This window comes from Phoxinus phoxinus, assembly GCF_949152265.1.
Source record: "Phoxinus phoxinus genome assembly, chromosome: 19".
In the NCBI taxonomy this organism is placed as follows: domain Eukaryota; kingdom Metazoa; phylum Chordata; class Actinopteri; order Cypriniformes; family Leuciscidae; genus Phoxinus; species Phoxinus phoxinus.
This window is the reverse complement of record NC_136894.1, coordinates 20,183,400-20,208,917: the sequence shown is the minus strand read 5'-3', so window position 1 is coordinate 20,208,917 and position 25,518 is coordinate 20,183,400. Positions and strand designations below refer to the sequence as shown.

Below are 25,518 nucleotides of genomic sequence, written 5' to 3'. Positions count from 1 at the left end.
AGGCTGAGACCTGAATGACTAGATATAGATGTAATGAAATCAGCTTTGTTTACCGCAGACACAGACTGGCAATTCCAGAGACCAATAGTAAAAGAAAAATGATGGACATTTAGCAATGCTGATAACACAAAACATATGTAATATCATCAACCAATCTCCAAAAATAAATAATAAAGTCATACAGGCTCATATTGTATTAACACTAAGTATAAACAAAATTGAACTAAAATCTGTAAAAAGCACACTCCGAGTTGCAGGCGGAGGTAGTGATGAAGCTACAAAAAAAGTTGAAGAATATTATTGTATCGTGCCATCTTCCCTACGCGCAAGTGACTGAATTATGAAACTTGAAGCATTTAATGCATTTGCTTGGGGGCGTTTACCTGTTTTGCAGAGATGGCTTAACACATTTTCCCTTTCGAGAGTACTCTCGTGTTGCGTAAGCTTGCTCCGTCTGTGTCGCCGCTGCGATTCCTGGGGACCGAAACGTCATCTGCGTTTCCTGCCTGGGGAATGACCACGCCGACTTCGCGCTCTCCAAAGGCGGCTGCCCGGAGTGCGACGAGATGGCCTCCTTCGGCGAAGACACCACACTGCCGCTCTCTCAAGGGCCGCGCCGTAAAAAGCGCCGCTCTCAGAGAGCTTCAGAGGCCTCAGCGGTCCGCGAGCTCACGGCGGCTAACTCCCTGCGTGCCTCACTGTCTGATTCGCCTTCACCGGTTGTCCCTGATGGCCAACGCCCGTCTGCCTCCACCGCCGTCCCCATCACCTTCGGTGCTCCTGAGGATGAGGACGTCGACGAGGACAGCTGTTCACTCGCCGCTTCGGGAAGCGAGGACTGGTCAGGCTCCATTCCGACACCCCGCCCCCTCAACCCAAGCCAGCACCAGTGGAACTAGGGCCAGCGTGGACACAGAAATCGTCCGCCTGCTGGCGAAGGCCGTCGAAAACCTCGGCCTCGAGTGGTCTACCCCCGAGGAGCCGACACGCAACAGGCTCGACGAGTGGTTTCTGCAGGAGCGCCGGCATGCGCCTCAATAAAGGCCCACTCCGTTTCTGCCCGAACTCCACGACGAGTTGACGAAGTCATGGAAGGCGCCATTTTCTGCAAGGCTCAAATCGTCTGCTTCCTCGTCGCTCTCTGTTGTGGACGGCGCCCTGGAAAAAGGCTATCAGCATCTTCCCCCCATCGAAGAGGCTGTGTCAGCGCACCTTTGCCCGCCCTCCTCTGGATGGCAGCCGAAGGCCTCCCACCCCTCTAAAGTCTGCCGAACTATATCAGCCCTTGACGGTCGTGCTTACACCGCCGCCGGCCAGGCTGCTTCGGCACTCCACACCATGGCGGTGCTTCAGGTTTTTCAAGCCAACCTTCTCCGTGGCGGTTCTCACTGTCTTGGAGCGCCATCTGTGGCTGACGCTCACAGAGATGAAGGACGCGGATAGAGCTTCATTCCTGGACTCGCCCATCTCACCATCCGGTTTGTTCGGCCAGTCCGTCAAGGGCTTCGCGGAGTGCTTCACTGAAGCTCAGAAAGCGTCACAGGCCTTGCAACACTTTCTGCCACGAGTTATGCGTCAGGTCGCTCAAAGAAACAGCCACCTGCTCAGACTTCAAGGGCGCCGCCGCCGCCAGCTTTCCAGCGCCACAAGTCCGCTGATGCTCGCCAGCGCTCACGCTCGTCGAGCCGTGGAAGACCGCCTCCCTCTAGGGGGCCGAGGCCAAGGATTGCGGTGAACCCCGAGCCTCCAAAGCTCTCCTGACCACGGGGGTAAAACGGCGACGGTTAAGTCTCGCTGCGACGGACCACCGTCGAAAAGCTCGCGCACTTTTTCCCCAGTTACCGCTTCAAAGGTGACTGTTCATATCGCAGCAAACAAGCCCGTTGCACAACATGCTCGCCTGCACACAAACGCCGTTTTCACGGCGACCCAAATAAATCTGAAAAAGAGCAAAATGTCAGTTTTTTATCCGGTTTATGCCAAATGTGTTCTAAATGTAGGAATTGTTGTTGCCACAGGTCATCGCACGGATCAGGGAGAACAGGTGCGTGGTGTCGCCCCGCTCTGGAGGAACCGAACATGGTTCCCGGAGCTGACGGAGCTAGGAGGGACAGCCCCTTGGCCGGTCCCAGTGAGGAAAGATCTCCTCTCTCAGGTCAAAGGGACGCTCTGTCATCCCCACCCCGATTTGCAAATTAATCCCCATCAGGGATTTTATTCCGAGAAGGAGGTTGAGGGCTATTGCTCAGCTGATTGTTTTTTCAATGATGGAGGGGAATTAGCTTTCCTGTAGCTCAGTGGTAAGAGCATTGCGTTAACCCAGGGGATTGCACATACCTATGTATAAATGTATAGGATAATGCAATGTAAGTCGCTTTGGATAAAAGTGTCTGTCAAATGCATAAATGTAAATGTCAGGGTGTGTGTGTGTGTGTGTGTGTGTGTGTGTGTGTGTGTGTGTGTGTGTGTGTGTGTGTGTGTGTGTGTGTGTGTGTGTGTGTGTGTGTGTGTGTGTGTGTGCGTGTGTGTGTGTGTGTGTGTGTGTGTAATATCTGTGTAGTATTTAAAACGTTTTTCACATTCTGTTGCATTTCACTGTGTGTGTGTGTGTGTGTGTGTGTTATTCATATTATGCTCTGTAATTCCTTATAAGTTTACCTTATATCAGGCATAGTTAAAACTATGGATATGCGCTCTACTCCTTTTTGCTGCTTTCATTATTACATTAGAGTTTTTTTAATACTTCTTAATTTTACTAAAGTACTATTTAAGATTTGCGCATGCATTTTGAAGACGCGTGACGTCAAAACACGTGATGTCACCACCTAATGCAAATATGACGCATGCGCTGTCAGCACCCCAGGTGCGGCCCCGCCTCGATTGACGTCATCACTTTACCACTAACCAATGACAAGCGTTGTGGGCCCCAGGTGCAGCCCCGCCCCGATCTGCAAGCTGCAGCCAGGTGTACTTGGTTCTAGTTGGTTAAATTATTTCCAAGTGCCCCCTACAGTACAGGCTTATTATGTGAAGTTTAGGCTGTTATATGACGTGAAACGACTTATTACATTATTTGCTTTAGGCTACATTTGAGCCACTGTCCCTGGGGAACGCTGCACGTCCCTGATGTAAAAACTTGTAGGCTAGGCTGTAACCAGGATTGTATCAAATTATTAATGTAGGCTAATATTAGAAAGTGGGACCGAATCTTAGCTACTGAATTAATTCCCATTACAGATAGATGTTGGTCATCATGCTTCAGCCTAAAGTAGCCTATAAATAACTATAGCTTGGAGGAGTGGTCTAAAGAAAACTGGATCATTTACTTAAAAGGCGACTGTCTTTATTTGCTATAATATGACATTTAGTGTAGCCTAATGAAGCGCCCAGAACACTGAACAACTTCTTTCATTGATACATTTTAAATGAATGGGTTCCATCGTTCTTTCTGAGATTAAAGTGAGACAAACATTGAGCTGAGGAGTCAGCTGCCCATTTCTCAGTATAAGTTGAGAGCAGATCGTGGCTGAATTTCAGTAACGGCATGGACCGCGAGCCGTGTACCGCAGACTCCAACCGAACTCCCGCGGAAAAGGTAAGCCGCAAATACAAAATCATGAAAAAGGTACGACAGAAGAGCTCACCTAGGCTAAAAGATAGCTACTGATCTTTTTTTTTTTGCGCTGAATCCAGCAATATTTATTTCACGGAGACGACGCGAATACACAATGAAGTTTAAGCACTTCATAGGCTATTTAGTTTAATTCGCTTTTAAAGTTTTTTATTTTTATTTTTGTTTATCTGAATAACATTGCTCGTATAGATAGACCCTTTCTCTCTATAGGCATGATGCAGAGGCTTATTCATCCCTTCATCGCGTCAAGGCTTGATTATTGTAATTCTCTCTTTCTTTTTTTCCTATGCGTGTTTCACACAGATGCACACAAAGGCTGCGTTTACACTTGGCATTAACATGCGATCACCATGATCCGATCAAGCAGATCGGATCATTAGCCAATCAGGACACCATGCGTTTACATTTGTTCATATTAAGTAGCCTCTGTATCTGGATTACCGATCGGATTTCTGTTTTTGCATAATATTTAAATTAGGTCTGTAGCACGACATCAATAAGAGTAAAGATAATACAAATTAAGCAATGTCCCAATTGCTTTCACTCACTCACTTTACTTTCCTGTGCAATCTCCATCCTTAAATTAAATTAGGCTACGTTTTTTGAATGAAGGAATATTTCCAGAGTTGATCATACAAAAATAACCATATAAGTCACATCATCGATCATCAGGTGATGTCCTATTTGCAAAGTTTACAGTAGTAATAGTAGACTGTATGTAGACATTTCCATTTTATTTATTCTAATTTTATCTACAGTAGCATAGGCCTATATTTAAAACTTTAAATATTTTTTGTTTTTTATCAAAATGTTCTTGTGTGGAAGTGTTTGTAGTAAAAGCTGTTTTCCACAGAAATTCATTGCAGCCGGCATTGTTTTTGATGTTTATTTGTGAGTAGGTATTGTATGAATAACATAAGTCAAACATAGCTTTACACATACACACTAAAGGTAAATCTAAAATAGTGATGTCACTTTCTAAGCAGAGGGATGTTGTGCAACCCTATGGAATATAGTCCACACATGACAAATGAGGTAATAATCAATATTTCAGAATAATTAAAATTCAGATATTGGTGTGTGATATCTGAGTTTTAATTATTTGACTACAAATCTCACCTCATCATTCCTCCCAGTGATTATTTCCAGGATAAACTGAGATGCCCCCAAGCTGGCTTCTTAAAACTGACTAAATATTTAAAAAGAGCCAAAAAAGCCGTTCTTTTGAACGGCTCTTTGAAAGGAACGGATTGCCAAGATCCGGATCCCCTACTCATCTCTGAGCATTTGCCCATGTTTCATGTCGCTTGGTTCTTAGATTTTTGCGTGTTTCTTTGATTCCCCTTTTGCGTGTGTCCCCTGTTTGTTTGTTTGTCCTACCTTCTAGGGATAGGCAAATGAAGCCTCATGAAGCACTAAGGCTTTCCCCTGATTGTTTCGGGAAAAGATTCGAAGCATCAAGTGTCAAAAACAGCGCCATCTTGTGGCAGGTCAAATTTACAGCAGCCATAATCCCGAGTGCGCAGCGCCATTGTTTTATCTATTAAGTGCAAATAAAATCCTGACGCTAACATTTAACGCTAAATGTTCAGTTTTCTGATACTATAAAGTGTGACAATAAATTAAATGTAACAATTATATTAATACTAATTATAAAAATACCTGTTGCTTAATACTGTCATGAACTGCTCCAAGACACGAAGGTGGAGAATCCAAATGCAGTTTATTTAAGGGGTAATCCAAATAACAGGCAAGAGGTCAAACACAGGTAGGCAGTCCAAACAAAGAAACAAACAAACAAACAAACAAAACAGGCAGGGGTCAGAGGCAAAAGAGTAATCCACGGAACAGGCAAGAAATCCAAAAAACCAAGAGACATGAAAACCAGGAGAAACGCTCGGAAATGCAGTGTGACAACATACAAAACTTCGCAGTGAGTGAAGAAGTGAACATGGTATAAATAGGCTGAGACTAACAGGGTAATGAGACACAGGTGAATGCAATCAGTGATGATGAGTCCGGGCAGTGAGTTATGGGAAATGTAGTCTGTGAGTGAACATGAAAGTCTGGTGTGGAGTGCCCTCTGGTGGCTCTCAAGGGCACTCCAGCTGGTGACCGTTACATAGCCCCCCTCTTTAAGGAGCGGCTTCCAGACGCTCTAAAATTGACCAGGAGGGAGGTGGAGCGGAGGCGGACCCGGGGGCAGGATGGAGGGCCAGGCCCGTGGAGCGGAAGAGGGCCTGGAGACTGCGGCAAGACAGGCGGAGCAGGCGACCAGGGCGGACCCGGCTGTGCAGGCGACCAGGGCGGACCAGGCTGTGCAGGCGACCAGGGCGGACCAGGCTGTGCAGGCGACCAGGGCGGATCAGGCTGTGCAGGCGACCAGGGCGGATCAGTCTGTGCAGGCAACCAGGGCAGACCAGGCTGTGCAGGCGACCAGGGCGGATCAGGCTGTGCAGGCGACCAGGGCGGAGAAGACCCTTCGGGCGGCCACGGCGGAGAAGACCCTTCGGGCGGCCACGGCGGAGAAGACCCTTCGGGCGGCCACGGCGGAGAAGACCCTTCGGGCGGCCACGGCGGAGATGATCGCTTGTCCGAAGACACGGGCGTGGAGTCGGCCATCTTGTCCGAAGACACGGGCGTGGAGTCGGCCATCTTGTCCAAAGACACGGGCGCGGAGTCAGCCATCTTGTCCGAAGACACAGGCGTAAGGGCAGTCTTGGTGGGACGAGACTCTTGAACGGCCTCTGGCTGGGCAGACGTGACGTGAACTTCTGGCTCTGGCTCGGCAGGACTGACGTGAACTTCTGGCTCTGGCTCGGCAGGACTGACGTGAAGCTCTGGCTCTGGCTCGGCAGGACTGACGTGAAGCTCTGGCTCTGGCTCGGCAGGACTGACGTGAAGCTCTGGCTCTGGCTCGGCAGGACTGACGTGAAGCTCTGGCTCTGGCTCGGCAGGACTGACGTGAAGCTCTGGCTCTGGCTCGGCAGGACTGACGTGAAGCTCTGGCTCTGGCTCGGCAGGACTGACGTGAAGCTCTGGCTCTGGCTCGGCAGGACTGACGTGAAGCTCTGGCTCTGGCTCTGGCTCGGCAGGACTGACGTGAAGCTCTGGCTCTGTCTCGGCAGGACTGACGTGAAGCTCTGGCTCGGCAGGACTGACGTGAAGCTCTGGCTCGGCAGGACTGACGTGAAGCTCTGGCTCGGCAGGACTGACGTGAACAGTCTCTGGATCGGCAGAAGTGACGTGAACAGTCTCTGGATCGGCAGAAGTGACTTGAACAGTCTCTGGATCGGCAGAAGTGACGTGAACAGTCTCTGGATCGGCAGAAGTGACGTGAACAGTCTCTGGATCGGCAGAAGTGACGTGAACAGTCTCTGGATCGGCAGAAGTGACGTGAACAGTCTCTGGATCGGCAGAAGTGACGTGAACAGTCTCTGGATCGGCAGAAGTGACGTGAACAGTCTCTGGATCGGCAGAAGTGACGTGAACAGTCTCTGGATCGGCAGAAGTGACGTGAACAGTCTCTGGATCGGCAGAAGTGACGTGAACAGTCTCTGGATCGGCAGAAGTGACGTGAACAGTCTCTGGATCGGCAGAAGTGACGTGAACAGTCTCTGGATCGGCAGAAGTGACGTGAACAGTCTCTGGATCGGCAGAAGTGACGTGAACAGTCTCTGGATCGGCAGAAGTGACGTGAACAGTCTCTGGATCGGCAGAAGTGACGTGAACAGTCTCTGGATCGGTAGAAGTGACGTGAACAGTCTCTGGATCGGCAGAAGTGACGTGAACAGTCTCTGGATCGGCAGAAGTGACGTGAAGCTCAGCAGTGGCCATGATAGTATGAGGCTCTGGCGTGAACGTGCTTGCGAGCGGTGTGAGCACTGGAGTTGCCAAAATTAGAATGGCCACAGATGGAAAACGCTGGCCAAGCTCCGTGGCCACTGGATCTTGGAGTGTGATGCCCCTCACCAAAAAACGTTTAGGGAACATGTCCTTCTTAACCTCCCCAACAGTGAAGGAGGAACCACACAAAAGCAGGGCATAATCCAAAAAGTCACTGAACGACCTTCGAGGTGCATCATGAATTAACTTTCCCTTGAGCGGATGGTTAAGCCCATAACAGAAAAAGTCTATGAGAGCACAATCTGGCAGTTCAGAAGCATTAGCAATGTCTAGAAAAATAGGAACGTGCTCTTCAAGGGTGCGGTTACCTTGGCGCATGCAGACTAACTCAACTGCTGGATCCATATTTGGCGAAGTTTTCTGTCATGAACTGCTCCAAGACACAAAGGTGGAGAATCCAAATGCAGTTTATTTAAGGGGTAATCCAAATAACAGGCAAGAGGTCAAACACAGGTAGGCAGTCCAAACAAAGAAACAAACAAACAAAACAGGCAGGGGTCAGAGGCAAAAGAGTACGAAAAGAGTACCACGGAACAGGCAAGAAATCCAAAAAACCAAGAGACATGAAAACCAGGAGAAACGCTTGGAAATGCAGTGTGACAACATACAAAACTTTGCAGTGAGTGAAGGAGTGAACATGGTATAAATAGGCTGAGACTAACAGGGTAATGAGACACAGGTGAATGCAATCAGTGATGATGAGTCCGGGCAGTGAGTTATGGGAAATGTAGTCTGTGAGTGAACATGAAAGTCTGGTGTGGAGTGCCCTCTGGTGGCTCTCAAGGGCACTCCAGCTGGTGACCGTTACAAATACAAGTAAATGGTGGTCTCATTATTATATTATGATCATTATTATATTATGGTTTCTATGCTGTTTATAGGGCAGAATATATGATCATGTAACATAGGCATGATGTTATTTATAAAAATAAAAAAAGCATTCACGTGACGAAAAAAAGCGAGGCATCATTTTTCGTTGATCACGTGTTCTCTTATGAGAGATACTCTCGTACTGCGTAGCAAGCTACGCTTTGGGGAAAATCCTTTTCCACGAGAATACTGAAGCCAAAAATTATCCTTAATTTTGTATAAATGTAAAACGCGTTGCCGCAGCATACAGACACAGGCGAGGCAGCTCGCGCGCCGATTGGCTGCTGTGCGGGCAACTGCTTGAGCCTATCGAGCGAGACCTAGAGTGCAACACACCCGCCGAAACGGGCGTGGCTTAGGGCTATAAATTGAGCTCGCAGGCTCATACTCTCTGATTTTTAATCCTTCAAGCGAAGACATCACGTCGCTGGATCCGAGAAAAAGCCGCGCCGTCGAAGAAGCATCTCAGCGGAACGAGTCGAGAAGCTGCTGGCCACGCCGCCTTCATCGCCTTCCTGCTGCGCTATCCGGCGCCTATATCCTTTTGTTCATTGCTAATGTGTGCTCGCCGGCGCAACACACACTCACTAAAAGAGCGGTGTCTTTTTAAAGATGCCTTCCTGCGGCTCGTGCAGAGCCACACTCAGTGACGGGGACCGCCATGTCATCTGCGTTTCCTGCCTGGGTGAACAGCACACGGCTCTTGCTCTACGGCGGCTGCCCTCACTGCAAACTTTTGCCATTAGCGACTCTGCAGACTCGCTTGGCATCGTTCCAAGAGTCCGTGTTCTCCGCTGTTGTGCCGCGCCGTAAGAAGCGCCGTGCACAGCGGATCCCGGAACCATCTCCTAGCTGTCAAAGCTCGCCGGTGCGCCCGCGAGCTACATCACCGGCTTCTTCCTTGTCGATTCCTAACGGACAGCGGCCACAGCTTGCCGCCACTTCCGTCGCCGACGCGGATGAGGTCGACGCGATGCTGCGAGATGGGGATTCCTGCTCTATCCTGGCGTCCGGCAGTGAGGATTGGGCGAGCTCTGAGGACCTCGCGCCTCCTGTCCGTGCTTCGACGGGTAAGAGAGCTAGCATCGAGGCGGAGCTAGTTTGCGTGCTCACTCAAGCCACGGCGAGCCTTGGCCTTGAATGGGTGTCGCCTGAGCAGCCCGCCCACAACCGACTGGACGGCTACTTCCTGCCTGGGGAACGGTCTTCACTTGCTTCAAAACCCGCGCCCTTCCTTCCTGAGCTTCATTAAGAGGTCGCTAGGGCTTGGAGTTCCCCGTCTTCAACGAGGACGAGGTCTTTTGTTTCTCTGGCATTCTCCGAAGTCGACGACGCCAGAAACAGAGGCTACCTTTCCCTCCCGCCGGTCGAAAAGCCTTCTGCTGGACGGCGTGCTAAGATGGCGCTGCCCTCAAAGGCTTGCCGCATGACGTCATCCCTGCTCCACCGCGCTTTCGCCGCTAACGGACAGGCTGCGTCAGCGCTGCACACGATGGCCACGCTATCTTCCAGATCTTCCATGCCGATCTCCTCCAGAAAATGGACGAGAAAGGACCCGACACGATCTGTGTGGCGGACTTGAGAAGTGCTACAGACCTCGCTCTCCGCGCTTCAAAGTCTCCAGCTCAGGCCATCGGACGGAGCATGGCGGCGCTCATCGTGTCTGAGAGGCACCTCTGGCTCACGCTCTCAGACATGCCGGATGCGGCATGTCTTTCCCCTGCTGGCCTCTTCGGAACCTCGGTCAAAGATTTCACCGACAGGTACGCTGAGGTACAGAAGGCGACTCAGGCGATGAAGCACTTCCTTCCGAAGCGCTCCAACTCTGCAGCAGGCCGTGCAAAACCGTCTGCTCAGAGTGCACAGCCTAAGCCTCCGCCCAACGCCTCATTTCAACGCTGCCAGACACAGAGCTCGAGACCGCGCTCTCGATCTTCCAGCCGCCGGCCCGCGCCGCGTGGTCCACGGCCGAAGATCGCGTTGAAGCCTGAGGTACCGAAGTCATCCTAGCACTCCTAGGAAAACGACGGTGTTCAAGTCCCCCTGCGGCCTTTCACCGAAGTTTGCCGCTCGTCCAGTCCCAAGAGAAGTGACTGTCCAACAAGCCTGTTCCAGTACCCGCTTGCCTGCACACAACAGCCGTTTTCACAGCTACCCAGATAAATCCCTTAAAGAGCATATTTTCTGGTGTCCCGTCCACGGCCGATGGTGTTTCATGTGTAGTAAGACTGCCCACTGCTATGTGCCCATCCCTACACACAAACACGGCCCCGCACACAGGGCCTGCGCACATAAAATCGACTCAGCTCGATTGCGCGTTAAATGTAGCACATGTGCCCACAACCCAGTGCCCACTAATGCTACCTCCTGCTTATCGCGCGGTTTCTGTAAAAACGAAACCAGCGTGCAGGCGCTCTGCTCAGGCGAGCGATGCTATAAAGGTGGTAAACGTGCCCGCTCACACACAAGCACTATGGTTCCCACGGAGCCCGTTCAGCCCTCCCCCTCCCGGTTAACCACCGCAGAGGGGTCGAGAGCGGACATTCTGCCCGCTGTTATCAGCGCGGCCCCGGCCTCAGATGTTATGAGCATGACATTTCTGTCGCAGCTCACAGAAGCCGCAGTATCGCGAGTCGATCAAAGCGCGCTTCTCACTCAGCCCCTAGCAACCCGTGCAGATGCGTGGGCGAAGCTTCCCGGGGTTTCAAAATGGGTGCTAAACATCATAAAAGAAGGCTATTCGCTGCAGTTTCGCCGACACCCTCGCCGCCACACGGCGCGCGTCGAGACTTCGGTGGATTCGAATGTAGCACACCTACTTCGAGCCGAAATTCAGAAACTTCTTAGAAAAGGGACTATAGAACCTTTATCTCAGGCTCAGAGCGAAGGGGGGCTTTACAGCAGATACTTCCTGGTACCCAAGAAAGACGGGGGTCTAAGACCCATATTAGATCTGAGGCAACTGAACAGAGCGCTTATGAAACGCCAGTTTTGTGTCAATAGATCTACAGGACGCGTATTTTCAAATACAGATTGCGTCACGTCACAGGCGATTTTTGAGATTCGCCTTCGAGGGTCAGGCATACCAGTACACAGTCCTGCCGTTCGGCTTGTCCCTGGCACCTCGTACATTTACGAAGTGCATGGACGCAGCGCTCGTTCCCCTCAAACTTCGGGGCGTTCGAGTGCTGAACTATTTGGACGACTGGCTCATTCTAGCCCAATCTCACTCAGAGATCATGGCGCACAGAGCCATTTTACTGGATCACCTCGAGAATCTCGGTCTCACGGTGAACTGGGAAAAGAGTTCACCACTCCCCAGACAGATAATTTCTTTTCTGGGAATAGAACTGAACTCACAGCGCGCACTACATGTTCAGTGCACAGTCAGCCTTTTCCGCTGCGGCGCTGTACTCCCTCTAAAGAGTTTTCAAAATATGCTAGGCCTGATGGCCTCAGCATCATCAGTCCTCCAGCTGGGCCTGCTACGCATGCGCCCACTGCAGCTCTGGCTCAAAGGGAGGGTGCCTCACAATTCGTGGGCCACCGGCCGGCTTCGCCTCAAGGTCGATCAAGCATGCGTTACAGCTTTGAACCCTTGGAGGGCGAAAGACTGGTACCGTTCAGGTGTAAACCTGGGGACTTCCTCGAGACTGAGGGTGGTGTCTAGGGACGCATCCAATGCAGGATGGGGAGCGCTGCTCGAGGGCAGACCGCTGTTTGGCCTATGGTCAGAGCGGGAGAAGCTCTTTTATATAAACTGCTTCGAGATGTTAGCGGTAAGCAAAGCGCTCACGCGTTTTCGTCCCCTGATTGCGGGTTGCCACGTCCTCATATGTTCAGACAACATATCAGTGGTATCCTAAATAAATCGTCAGGGCGGCCTCAGGTCCCTGCTGTTATACAGGCTGACCAGACGCCTCCTGATGTGGGCGCGCAGAAACCTGCTCTCACTGAAAGTAGCGCACGTGCCAGGACGCCTGAATGTTGGTCCAGACAGACTGAAGAAGTTCGGCAGAGCGGATGTAGACCTGTTTTTCCTCCTGTCTCCCTCCTGACCCAGGTGGTGGAGTGGATCAGGGAGGAAGGATGCTCAGTGCTGCTGGTAGCGCCGCTCTGGTTGAATCAGTCTTGGTTCCCAGCTGTGATGCAGTTAGCAAGCACCGCCCCGTGGCCAGTGCCTCTGAGGAGGGATCTCCTCTCTCAAGCCAACGGTTCGATCTGGCACCCGGAACAATGGTCCCTTCACGTGTGGGCCATCAACGGGTATCCGCTGACCTCCTACAGGAAGTGTTAAACACGATCACGCAGGCCAGAGCTCCGTCTACGCGTCGTCTCTATGCCTCTAAGTGGTCAGTATTTTCTGGTTGGTGCACGACTCGTGGCGTGTCACCCCCGGATTGCGGAGTGACAGAGGTTCTATCCTTCCTACAAGAGCTGTTGGATAACGCTTCCACGCTCAAAGTGTATGTGGCGGCCATAGCGGCGTTCTCTGAGACCGCGCTTGGCCAGTCTATAGGAAGGAACTATTTAGTCATTCGGTTCCTTAAAGGGGTGGTTCAGGATTTTGGACATCGGACCTCATTTTCAAGTTAGCCTGGTTGTTATTCATCAGTGGAGACAGTTTTCAAAAAAAATCATCCAGTCCTTCCAGTTGCATAGTTTGCCGATGCTAGGCTAGCGCGAGTCAACGGTATCTGTGCTAGCTTGCCATTAAAAGCAGTTTTACCCACTCCAAAGTACACCAAAAGCAAATAAATTATAACGCCAGACTGTCGATGTAAATGTCTATTGAGAGAATAATGTTAGAAATCAAAGTACCGGTCCGGTACTCTTACATCTCAATGATCGCATTACATTTACAGGAACTAGTTTCTCAGCAGCGGCGGAATTTTACTTTGCTCCGGTTAGTAGTACTGCGCCGAAAAGTAAACACAGAACAGAAGCGCGCGCACTACAGACGGGACGTCTAGCTAGCTAGTAACGTTAGTAGCCTTGAACAACGATATTGAAAAACATTCGATTATAAACTAAGGAATTGGCAACATGGTGATTCGTTGTGCATTTCGAAATTGTAAAAATAAACCAAATAGATGGTCATGCAAAAAGTTTCCACAAATTTCCATTGAGAGATCCAGAAAGGAACCAACTGTGGCTTCTTTCTGCTGGCTTGGACAACGAGACACCGGCAGAGACTATTAAAGTTGCGAATTTGTAGTGATTATTTTAGACCAGACGACTTTGAAAAACCCCATAATCGAAACGTTCATAAGTCACTGACAAGGAATGCAGTTCCAGCCGTCTTTCCATATGCACCAACAGCAGATGAACAGGTAATAACTTTTGTTAGGCTACTATAGCTATCTATTAAGCTAGTCCCTTCTCATAACTTATAGAATGACAATGACAGCGTTAGTGGAGATAACGTTACAGTTCAATTTCTGCCCTTTTAGTATCTATCTCGATTAGTTCTTCGTCTGTGTATTCCGGCTCATACATGTACGGTTCGTTGAATAAAACACATTCCTCGTCTCCAAAGTCTGAAACATTGGCATGGCTTTCAAACGTGGCCATAGTCCTATGTTGATTTCTTAGTGAAATATACTCTGCTTCTGTAGTGATGAGTGTCAGCGGCAGGTAAATACACTTGCGTCATGTGGAGACTCTACTCTCTCGGTTGCCTAGGTAACTTAATATCACTCCGCCGCTGCTGTAGACTGTGCTAATAAATACAGGGAACAAAGTGTAACTATTGCAATGCAATGAAAGGGTAGTTTGATTTCTAACATTATTCTCTCAACAGACATTTACATTGACAGTCTGCCGTTATAATTTATTTGCTTTTGGTGTACTTTGGAGTGGGTAAAACTGTTTTTAATGGCAGGCTAGCTTATACCGTTGACTCGCGCTAGCCTAGCATCGGCGAACTATGCAACTGGAAGGACTGGATGAAATTTTTTGAAAACTGTCTCCACTGATGAATAACAACCAGGCTAACTTGAAAATGAGGTCCGATGTCCAAAATCCTGAACCACCCCTTTAAAGGAGCTAAGAGATTGAATCCCCCCAGACCTCCCACAGTTCCCATATGGGACCTTTCCACGGTGCTGGACGCCATGAAGGGTCATCCTTTTGAGCCTCTTCAGGAGATTGATATTAAACAGCTGTCATTCAAGACGGTGTTTCTCCTGGCTCTCGCTTCAGTGAAGCGCATTGGGGACTTACACGCGCTCTCAGTGAGTGCTACGTGCATGGAGTTTGGGCCTAATGACTCTAGGGTCATACTCAAACCTAAGCATGGGTATGTCCCGAAATCCCTAAATACACAGTTTAGGGCACAGGTCATTTCCCTGTCTGCCCTTCCGGTCACCGGGGAAAATGAGGACGAGAGTTTTCTCTGCCCGGTTATGGCATTAAAAGCTTATGTGTCTCGCTCGTCTGCCTTCAGACAGACGGAGCAGCTCTTTGTTTCATTCAGCGGGCGTTCTAAAGGACTAGCCGCTTCGAAACAGAGCCTGTCCAGATGGATAGTTGACGCTTTAGCTTTGGCTGATGCATCCAAAGGCATTCAATGCACTTTGGGTGTCAAAGCGCACTCCACAATGAGCATGGCTTCTTCGTGGGCCTGGTCAAGTGGGATTGCCTTACAAGATATTTGTATGGCGGCAGGCTGGGCCTCCCCGTCTACATTTATCAGGTTTTATAACCTAGAGGTTCCTGCTATACAAGCCAGGTTACTATCGGTCTAGTATGGCCAGAAAGTTTTTAGACTGAAATCTCAGTCTCTGATATATGGCTATGATAAATAGCTGGGCCGCTCTGAGCTTCCAGTTTTTGGAAGATAGTGGCTAAAACCCACTTCTTTCAGGATTCTCTGTGAGTCCTCTGGGTGATTGTGCACTGTATGAACCCCAGCTGATTGCTCTGGGTCTATGGTGTTGGATCCCGGCATACACGGTGTTTTACATTGCGTTCCCCAAAGCGTAGCTTGCTACGCAGTACGAGAGTATCTCTCGTAAGAGAACGTACTCGGTTAATAACGTAACCTCGGTTCTCTCTAGAGAGAGGAACGAGTACTGCGTATCCTGCCGTGTATGCGCTCTGGTTGCTTCGTTGTTAAAAATCAGAGAGTATGAGCCTGCGAGCGCAATTTATAGCCCTAAGCCACGCCCGTTTCGGCGGGACGTGACGCTGAAGGGCGCGAAGCGCCCTCATTGGGTGTGACGTCACTCTAGGTCTCGCTCGATAGGTTCAAGCAGTTGCCCGCACAGCAGCCAATCGGCGCGCGAGCTGCCTCGCCTGTGTCTGTATGCTGCGGCAACGCGTTTTACATTTATACAAAATTAAGGATAATTTTTGGCTTCAGTATTCTCGTGGAAAAGGATTTTCCCCAAAGCGTAGCTTGCTACGCAGTACTCGTTCCTCTCTCTAGAGAGAACCGAGGTTACGTTAGTAACAGAGTACGTTTCTCTGAAAGCAATACTTGCGCAGCTTCATGAGAAATTGTGCTGCGTACTCGATACACTCTTTGAAGATTCAGTGTCATATGTAACATCACTACTACCTTCCTGTAGGGGTGATCAGATCTAGGCTTCGTAGAACACTAAACAGTTTAAGCAAATGTGCCATATTGTGTTCCGAAGCAATCCGACACCCGTCTCCACGGTGACCCCTAGTGGTCAGAACAGTGTAAATGCAACAAAAACCCAGCCCAAACATGCATACAACACCTTTTAAAAATCTTATTGCAATTTTTTTATTGAACGTAAAATCTTTCAAATGCAATTAACTAATCATGTAATAAGATTATCAAGTGTCGGTTCTTTCATCAATTGTCAGGGTTTGTTTTGTTTGTTCTATGAAGGGTTCAGCTAAATAGGTCAATAAGAGACGATTAACTACCATTATTAATTTTGAATATACTTATGTCTAATTAAAACGTCTACAAATGAATAAAACTGATCAGAGATTAGGTAAAACCCACAGACACTTGTTTAGTGGTTCTCAGTGACTCCTCATGATTCATGGGTTAACAGAGATCATCGCCCCCAGCGATGAACCATTGAAATTTCTAATGCTGCGTTCACACCAAACGCGAATAGAGCGTCTGGCGCGAGTGATTTCAATGTTAAGTCAATGTAAAGACGCGTTTTTGCGCGTCTGGATGTCCTGCGGCGCGAATGAGGCGTTTAGCGCGTGTTGCAATACTGACTTTGAGTATAAATTTGGGGAAATTAGCACTCAAATGGGGAATTAAATATTCATGAGTTTTGATGAATATTATTTGCATACGCCCCAAAGTGGTTCCAAATATGGGCTTGTCCCGCCTTGACTATATGAATATGTATCAGGATTACTCGTGACAATAATTAATATAGAGAAAAGGGGTTATTCTAATCAGTCGTACTTAGAAATACAACTTTAACCACCACTGCGTATAACATATAATATTTGCATCAACACTTCGATCTGTTTAGTTCTTGGCAAGCAAAATCACATCCATTATGGCTATAAATGGATATAACTAACCTTCCAAGACCAGATAGGGAATATTTAGACTATGCAATGTTTAAAAAGGTGTGGTTGAGCGTTTAAGGTAGCATAAAGAAACGAATCTTCATTGGCTTCAGAATATGTATTCAATACACATGAACTCAGGCAAAGATTAATGAAGTTTAATAAAAGACACTTTAAAGTACGTACACGATCAAGAGTATATCTTAACAATATGCATAAACAAGACAAATGATTATAAAATGATTTTGTAGCTTATATAATAACACAATATTAACCAAGAGATGGAGAGAGAGAGAGAGAGAGAGAGAGGTAGAGCGAGAGAGAGAGATTACACCGTTTAAGGAATCCTTTTAATAATCAAGAGACCAGAGGATGCTCAGACAACCTTAAACTAGCTTTTGTTTCCAAGATCAGATTAGAATGAGCCTACTGTGTTGTCGTTGGAAAGAGACGTCTGGTGCGTAGCGCTGTTTCTTTTGGAGCTTCGCGGGTTTCCGGGTTGCGCCGAGTGGAAACACTAGGCTTTTCGCTCGTTAAAACGCTGGATCAAGGAAGTAGCTTTAAAACTTGTATAAAAATAAAGACTTTGCCTTAGGAGCGGAAAGTAAACGGAGAGCAAAGCTCTCGGAAGCGAAGTTGAAGCTAGAAGTTAGAGAGGCTAGCCGTTTAGACTAGAACTAGAAACTAGAAACTAGAGTAGGAGGACTAGAATTGTAGAATAGAATGAAGCTTCTCGGGCTCGCATCAAAATATGAATGAAACAGGAGCACGCCTATTCTGGGCCTGAGAGCCAATCACGAGTGGGGATTTTGTGGCGCCAAGATTTCCTTTGTCTGTGAAGGTACGCCTATTCAGCGCGTGTGGAGAGATCAGCGTTTACTCTGGAATCATTCTGCACATCAGTAAATGTTTAATAATGCATACTAGACTGTTTCTCGAAACAGATTCGGAGTCGTCTAATTTTCTGGTTTACAATCATACCAAACTTAAAACTGTTAGATAATGTTAAAGAGATTTTTGGGTATTATACGTCCCTACTGGTTGTTTTTAATCTGTTAAACGCTCATTCTCCGTCAGATTCTGCATGCTTGTTAATCGCCGTCTTCAAACAGAGCATTGCATTCTTTTAGAGAGCGTTTTTCTCACTTTCAGAATTCTCGTGCGTGTGGCTTTGTTTCAAACCCCACTGTGTGTGTGTGTGTGTGTGTGGGACGGAGGGGGACGCGCAGTTGACCTGTTAACCTTAAAGGTGTAAAACATGTGTCTGTGTGCGTGTGTTTAGCTTTGTAACAATGCATGAATAGCGCTTCACGATGGGAAGTCCGTGCTTGAAAGAACTCAGACGCTGTATGTGTCTTTCGCTGGACGATAAATCCAATTAAAAACTCCGGGGTACCTCACCTTATCTGGCAGAGAATCAACTAAAAAGCTTTCAGAACGCGTTAATGTCTCTGGTAAAAAGGGAAGAAGACACTATAGAATGCATTACTCACAAAGTCTGTGTTTTCTCTACGTTTAGAAAAATGCCAAGAATGCTTTTAGCCATGCAACAAGTCAACAAGTAGAAAATGTATGTTTTATATTTCACCATCTGGCATTTGTGCTACACGCGGCATCGTGAATGAGGCGTTTAGCGCGGCATCGCAAATTCACCTCATGCACATATTGGCGCGCGAATGAGGCGAATTGAGCTTCTGGCGCGATATGCACGAGTGGTGCTTTGTGCATTCACGCGTTTGACGCCCGAGTTGAAATTTTTTTACTTTGTCAATTCGCGCCGCGTTAACCAACCAGAAGCCTGCTTGCTGCTGTCACGTGGTGAAGTGACGTGATAAACGGGGGCAGGCCCGCTTTTCAGTTTATAATGTCATTTTAAAATGTTTGGCCTCAATAACTTATTTTATATGTTTGGCCTCAATAAATAATTTTGTAATATGACTAAATGCCTGTGTGAAAGAAGGAATGACATTGTTCAGCTATGTTAACTATGAATGTGACACTGAACACTTGCAGTCATACATTTCTGAATGAGATGAAGAAAAACTCACATAATTAAAGAAGTCGTTTGACCTACGTTATAACGAGTCATTAATGTATTTTAACTTATATGTTTCATATAATATAACCGAAGCTATAGATTGTGAATTTAAACATTTCTCGTTTACCAGCGGCAAACGTCTGGAGGACTAGCCGAGCATGAGCGCTGAGCACCCGGTGATCGCCTGGATCTCACAATCAAATTTTTTAAATAGGCGCTATCTTTATAAATAAACTACAGATTTAAGCTTTAAACAACTACATTCTCGACTGAACAACTCTTAAAACTACATTTCGTACAGTAGAATTTTTTTATTTCGCGGCCTTTCTTGCAAACAGACTACCGCCTAGCACTTGACTCTCCCACAAGAAGCGGATTTCGCCTCGGACGCGTGTCCATTTCGCTTTGGACGCGCGAATGCATTCAAATCGTCAAGCGTCAAACTAGACGCGATAGATGCGAATTTGACGTTCTATTCGCGTTAGGTGTGAAAGCAGCATAAGTTTTTCAAAACGTTTCTAAACAGTTGTGATGTAATGAAGCCTCGTTTACTGAAATCACGTGACTCTGGCAGTTTGATACTCGCTCCGAACCATTGATTCGGAATAAAATATTATAAAAAAGGTTTTGAAGCTCCATGAAGCAGTGTTTTGAAATTGCCTTCACTACCTTCCTGTGCTTTACCCTTTGCCTGTATTTGGATTATGATTCTGGATTACGCTGGGTTTACACCGGACGCAGAAATGACGCGGAAGTGGCGCGGAACGGAGGCCGCTCCCTTTCGGCGCCCATGTTAACCTAGAAAACCTTGCCATGCACAGATTCAGCAGCCGAGTGAGACCCACTGTGGATCCAGTAGTTCAACTTGTCCGTGTACAGCAAGGTAACAAATCACTCAAGGACCACACCCGAGATTTCGTAGACCTCGCACATCTCACAGATTTTCCTGATTTTGCCCTTATTGACTTTTATTGTTATGGACTCAATGATCACTACCAATACAAAATCCTCTGGTTGAGTTTTTTGACTATGCACTGTTGCTGGCCGATTCATCTTTTACTGTGAGTTTTGCTGACAAAGAGCCGTGCAATCTTACAGTACCCACCAGTACCCCAAATGTTTCCACACTCCAACTGTCATGTCAGGAGTTATTCACGCCACGCTGCCCTTCCAGAGTCTCGTCCCGTCATGGACGCCCTTCCAGAGTCTCGTCCCATAATGGCCGCCACGCCTGAGCCCTCGGATAAGATGTCCACCATGCCTGAGCCCTCAGACAAAATGGCCGCCACGCCTGAGCCCTCGAACAAGATGGCAATCCCTGACTCCGTTCCAACCCACGAGCTCGCTCCAGAGTCTACAGCCCTACCCAAGAAAATTTTGTGAGGGGGCTACATGTCCACGACAAAGGAGACCATCCCTTATCTTTCTGCAGATTACAGTCCTGGGCAACTGCCCTGCCTCAGTCTCCAGACCCTCTTCCTTTCCATGGTCCTGGTCCTCCATCCCGCCCCCTGGTCCGTCACCGTTCCGCCTCCCTCCTGGACTTCTCTAACTATGTTAGGAGCGTCTGGGTGCCACTCCTTAGGAGGGGGGCTATGTCACAATCACCAGCAGGAGTGCCCTTGAGAGGGGCACTCATCACGGACTAGTGTTCATAGCATTTAATCAAAGACTACATCCCCCATGATCCTCTGCCATTTCATTATCACTGTCTACAGCTGTGTATCATTTACTTGTTAGTCCCAGCCTATATTTACCATGTTCACTCTGTCATTATCTATGAGGTTTTGTCTAGTGTACTCTGCATCTCAAGTTACATGTCTCTTGGTTCTTGGATGTTTGCCTGTTTCTTGGATTCCCCTTTTGCCTGTGTCCCCTGCGTTTTTGTTTGTTTGTACTGCCTTCCTGTGCTTGACCATTTGCCTGTATTTGGATTACGATTCTGGATTACTCAATAAAAGCTGTGTTTGGATCACCAACCTTTCAAGTCTCAGAGCAGTTTTGTAACAATAACTTTATTAAAATTATGCCAAACAGAACAGAACAAGCCGTCACGTATTAGCGAGCTTTCAGCAGGAATCTCTTGAGCGAGAACAGGAGAAGTTTAAAGCTAACAGCCTTCCACACGCTACCCGCCCATGATGACTTCTGGGATTTTAAACAGTTCGATTCTTTTAAGGGTGCTTCTCAAATTGATGCTTCCTCATTTCCTCGCTCCTCCATCCTTCAGCCCGTGACCCAGAAACAACAAACAAAATAAATATGACATGATAAATAATGGTTAAATGATTACATTAATGTTATTCATTTTAAGATTTTAAAGTGTAATCTTGTTTAACATTGTGTAATCCTTCTAAGCCAGTTTGCAGCAGGAGTCACACAGAGAGCGAAATATTATTTAATATTAAAGGGCACCTATTATATGCCCTTTTTTACAAGATGTAAAATAAGTCTCTGATGTCCCGGAGTGTGTATGTGAAGTTTTAACTGAAAATACCCCACAGATAATTTTTTACAGCATGTTAAAATTGCCACCTTTTGGGGGTGAAAAAAAAAGTTGCTGTTTTTGTGTGTCCCTTTAAATGCTTCAAGAGCTGGTGCTTCAGTGTCAGGACAATCTCATTTCACGAAATGAAAATGTCACAACAGAAACTGTACTAGCAGTGTTCAGTTCGAACCGGAGTTGGACAATGATGTCTACAGAGCCAGAGAATATATGCTGCATGGAGATACAGCAGGTATAGTTTAGTTTAATTACGGTTAGAACTTATTTGTCATCTTGCTTTTATCCACTTTTAGTACAAGCCTGTTGTAGAGGACCCCGTCCAAATGATGGCAAAAAATGTACTGATGAGTTTTATGAAGTTTATAGTACTCAGTTCACACAAAAGATGAAGCATTTGTTTTAGTCCAAAAAATCACAGTGAGAGCTGAGTAAAACGGTACAAAAATTGTGAAAGAAAAAGAGAGTCTTATTCATAAACTCTCTCTCTCCCTTGCATTATCATCAACATACACATCGAATTACACAAAAACACTCATTGCGACTAACAGTTAACAAATATATACACAGACCTTTTCAGTGAGTGCTTAATAATCTGGTATACTTTATATCCGTAAAACAACTGTACTAAAGTGCTGGTCATAAACGCATTTTGGTAGATTGGAAGTCGCATTCCCTTCAAAAACAAAATCCACGGCGTCTTCAGCAGCTCAGATGTCTGAAGTAAATGACGACTGCCATGTTCATTCTTACATCCAACAACAACACACCTAAATCGCTTATAAGAAGACATTCTTGTCTTAAGCTGCTCCAGCATCGAAACAATGGCGTACTGTCTACAGCTCACTCAGGGCAGGTCTTTGCTAATATGGCAGTGTCAGTCAACAGTCATGGGAGGTGCTTGTGAAATAGGACGTCACATTGCCCAGAATCTAAAAAAGGCTTGTTCTGAGACAGTGCTTATGATTAATTGGAGAATTTATGATTCATCAAAAATAAAAAGGACTGGGTAGATTTGTATCATTATAGGGTGGTTGTGTACACACACTGCCAACACACATTTATGTTCAAACACCATGTAAAAGTGAATTTTTCATAATAGGTGCCCCTTTAAGTAAATGAGTAAACTGCATTTAATAAATTACTCTCTCTCTCTCTCTTTCTCTCTCTCTAGCTGCTGCGTCTGAAACGCTCGCTCACATTTATGCGGAGTAAAAGTGTGGAGAATTTCTTCCAGCGTTCTCAGAGCGATGCTTATTTACCAACAGAGATTGTCTTCAATGCCCTGCCTCCTTCCCCGCGCCTGTTTACTGGGCCTGCTAATGGTAGCAACAGTGCTGCTTTGCCCTCCCCCAGCATCAGCTTCAGTGCTCCCTCAAGGCCCGCCCCATTTGGCGTTCAGCCACCGCCTGTACAAACACACTGCTTTCTGGACCATGTGTTCCGTCGACCAACCAGCTGCAATCTGTGCAAACACATTATTGCAGGTAAGCAGGGAATGTAAAGTTTTTGTATTTTTGCAGTTTCCTCCATCCTCTTTAACAGACTCTTGTTTACTTCTCTCTTTTGTTCATTTAGAAGCTTTTATCCAAAGTGCCTTGCAAATGAAAACTATTAGGTGATTCATTCACTGAAAAAATGTATACTTTCATAAAAAATACTCTCTGATTTAATATTAATCAAAATATTTTACAACGTAAAAAGGCCACAGGCCATATACACTGATAAAAATGATTTTGTGGTGAAGTAAATACTACAGAAAAAAACAATGTAATTTACATGAAAAAGTTAGTTCAGGCAAGAATAAAACAAAAAAAAAACTAAGTAAATTCTATATTAGTACTTAATTCAATCGTGTAGAAATTAAAGTGTAAATATCAACGTTATAAAATTAAGTAAATTACTCAACTTTTCTGATTCTGGTGTTCCCATCATGCACTGGGACTTGAATAATTAATGAGGTTGATTTTTTCCAGCTGTATTTCCACTGTTTTATCATTGCTTTTGTTGTTAGGATTAGTAACTTGCCATTTTGTGACATTTGGAGTTCATTTTCTACTCAAAATGACACATTCAAACACAAAAACGATCCATCAAATGTTACCGTCATTGTGTATTGTCTACCAAGTATTGAGGTCTCTGCTTTCACATGCTTGAATTTTGAAATGTAGATAAGGTGTCTCACACAATATCTATTGTATTAATTACTTAGATGTTTCTAAGTAAAGCATATATTTTATAAGTGTGGTATAATCCCATGGTTATTGCTTGAGTAAATTTATTGCAAAGGAAGCTTCAACTAAATATCTATATTACTCATCCTTTTACTAGCCAAGTTAAAAGTTTACTTCAAAAATAAGTGTGTGAAATTTAATAAAAAAAATATTTGTGCAAAAACTTTAGAAAAATTAAGTGAATTGAAAAAAAAAATCAGTGTACACACACATTTATTTATATATATATATATATATATATATATATATATATATATATATATATATATATATATACACATATTAGGGCTGGGACGATACACCTATCTCCCGATTCGATAATATCACGATACTCGGGTGCTGATACGATATGTATTGCGTTTTTTTTAGAACTCTCTTTAAGATTCTACAAGTATTGCGATTCGATATTGCAATATATTGAAAAAAATGTAACACTAGACCATTGGGAAAAGTTAAATCTGTTAAATAATTTTTCTGACTTTTATTTCAGAAGCATCATACAATACTACATTCTCTTGGATAAATGATTCAATAACAATACATTTTTTAACAGTCATTGTCACCACTTAGTGGTGTAAACAATTTAAGTCAAGTCAAGTTATCTTCATTTATATAGCGCTTTTAACAATGTAGACTGTTTCAAAGCGGCTTTACAGTAATAAACGAATAATTTAAGGTAACAGATTGTTTTGTCTTTATAGCGGTTTTTGAATAAATACATTTTCCAGCTAAAGTTCGTTTTGATTGATTCAAACCGATATAATCGATAAATGCGTTATTTTAAGCACCAAGTTTCTATCAAAAGCTGAATTTGATTGCTATCGTAGACATCAGTGTTCATATTTGAACTTTAAACTTTAAACTTTTATCCAAGTACTTCAATGATAATTTTAACAATTGCATCACAGAAATAATGATACTATGAGGTTGAAAAAACTGTTTGTGAAGCGTTAATTGTTTATTAATTCTAAGAAATATTCATTTTCGGGGAAGGGAAATGTCTTTCTTACTGTACAGTACTAAGAGCCTGTAGTCAAAATCAACAAATAAATGTGTCTCTGGTTCCTTTCTAGGCTCTATGGGAAATGGAACCACATAAGAAACCAAGAGGGGAAATAAAGAATAAAGATGAAAGAATAGACACATGAATAGCTGACTGCTATTATTATCAAAGTAAAATAAAATAAAATAAAAGGGAATTAAATAAGTGATCAAAACAGCAGGAATGATCTGAAATTTGGAATAATCAATGGCACTAGTGGCACTAGCTACACAGTTTACATGTAATTCAATTTAGGTTTAATTAACAAAGTAACTGCAAATTTAGCCGAGAACTAAGGACTATGCCTAAACTAGACTATGAAGGTGAAATTCAGCAGAGAAGAATTGAAAGTAAGAAAAGAGAAAGTGAAAACATTTGAAACCCTAAATGGGGTTAAAGGAAAAGTATTTTAGAATACTTTGCACTGCATAGACACAAGCTGTAGTAAAAAGCTTCAAGTAAATGATGCTAACCACTAACTGTAGAAGTTATTATTTAGCTTAGCTTAGCCAACTAGGCTGGTTTGTTTACAATATGACGTCGTTGTCATGGGAACCAGTGCATGTCAGAACAATTCAACAGTCCATGATGAATGTCTGCACATTTTAAAGAGTTATGCATGTTTAAACAAGTTAAACTGTGGCGCCTACTTAAGTCTTTCAAAAACTTTGATGGTACATTCAGTAAAATGCAAATGTGGTTTGGCATTTGCAAATTTTACTCATGTAACTCTTCCCTTTACTTTAAACAACTTATTCTACTTGTTTAAAGAGT

At 45.6% G+C, this 25,518-nt stretch overlaps 1 protein-coding gene across 1 annotated transcript in view; it reads left to right on the top strand.

The window, feature by feature from the left end:
• Positions 1-3,439: 3,439 nt before the first annotated feature.
• Positions 3,440-25,518, top strand: part of LOC306986609 (SH3 and cysteine-rich domain-containing protein 2-like) — a 134,228-nt gene continuing 112,149 nt past the window's right edge. Inside the window, exons 1-2 of the mRNA XM_079590015.1 lie at positions 3,440-3,595; positions 22,643-22,955. Coding sequence (XP_079446141.1) covers positions 3,545-3,595; positions 22,643-22,955 — 364 coding nt within the window. The 5' untranslated portion in view covers positions 3,440-3,544. The remainder of the gene's footprint in view (positions 3,596-22,642; positions 22,956-25,518) is intronic.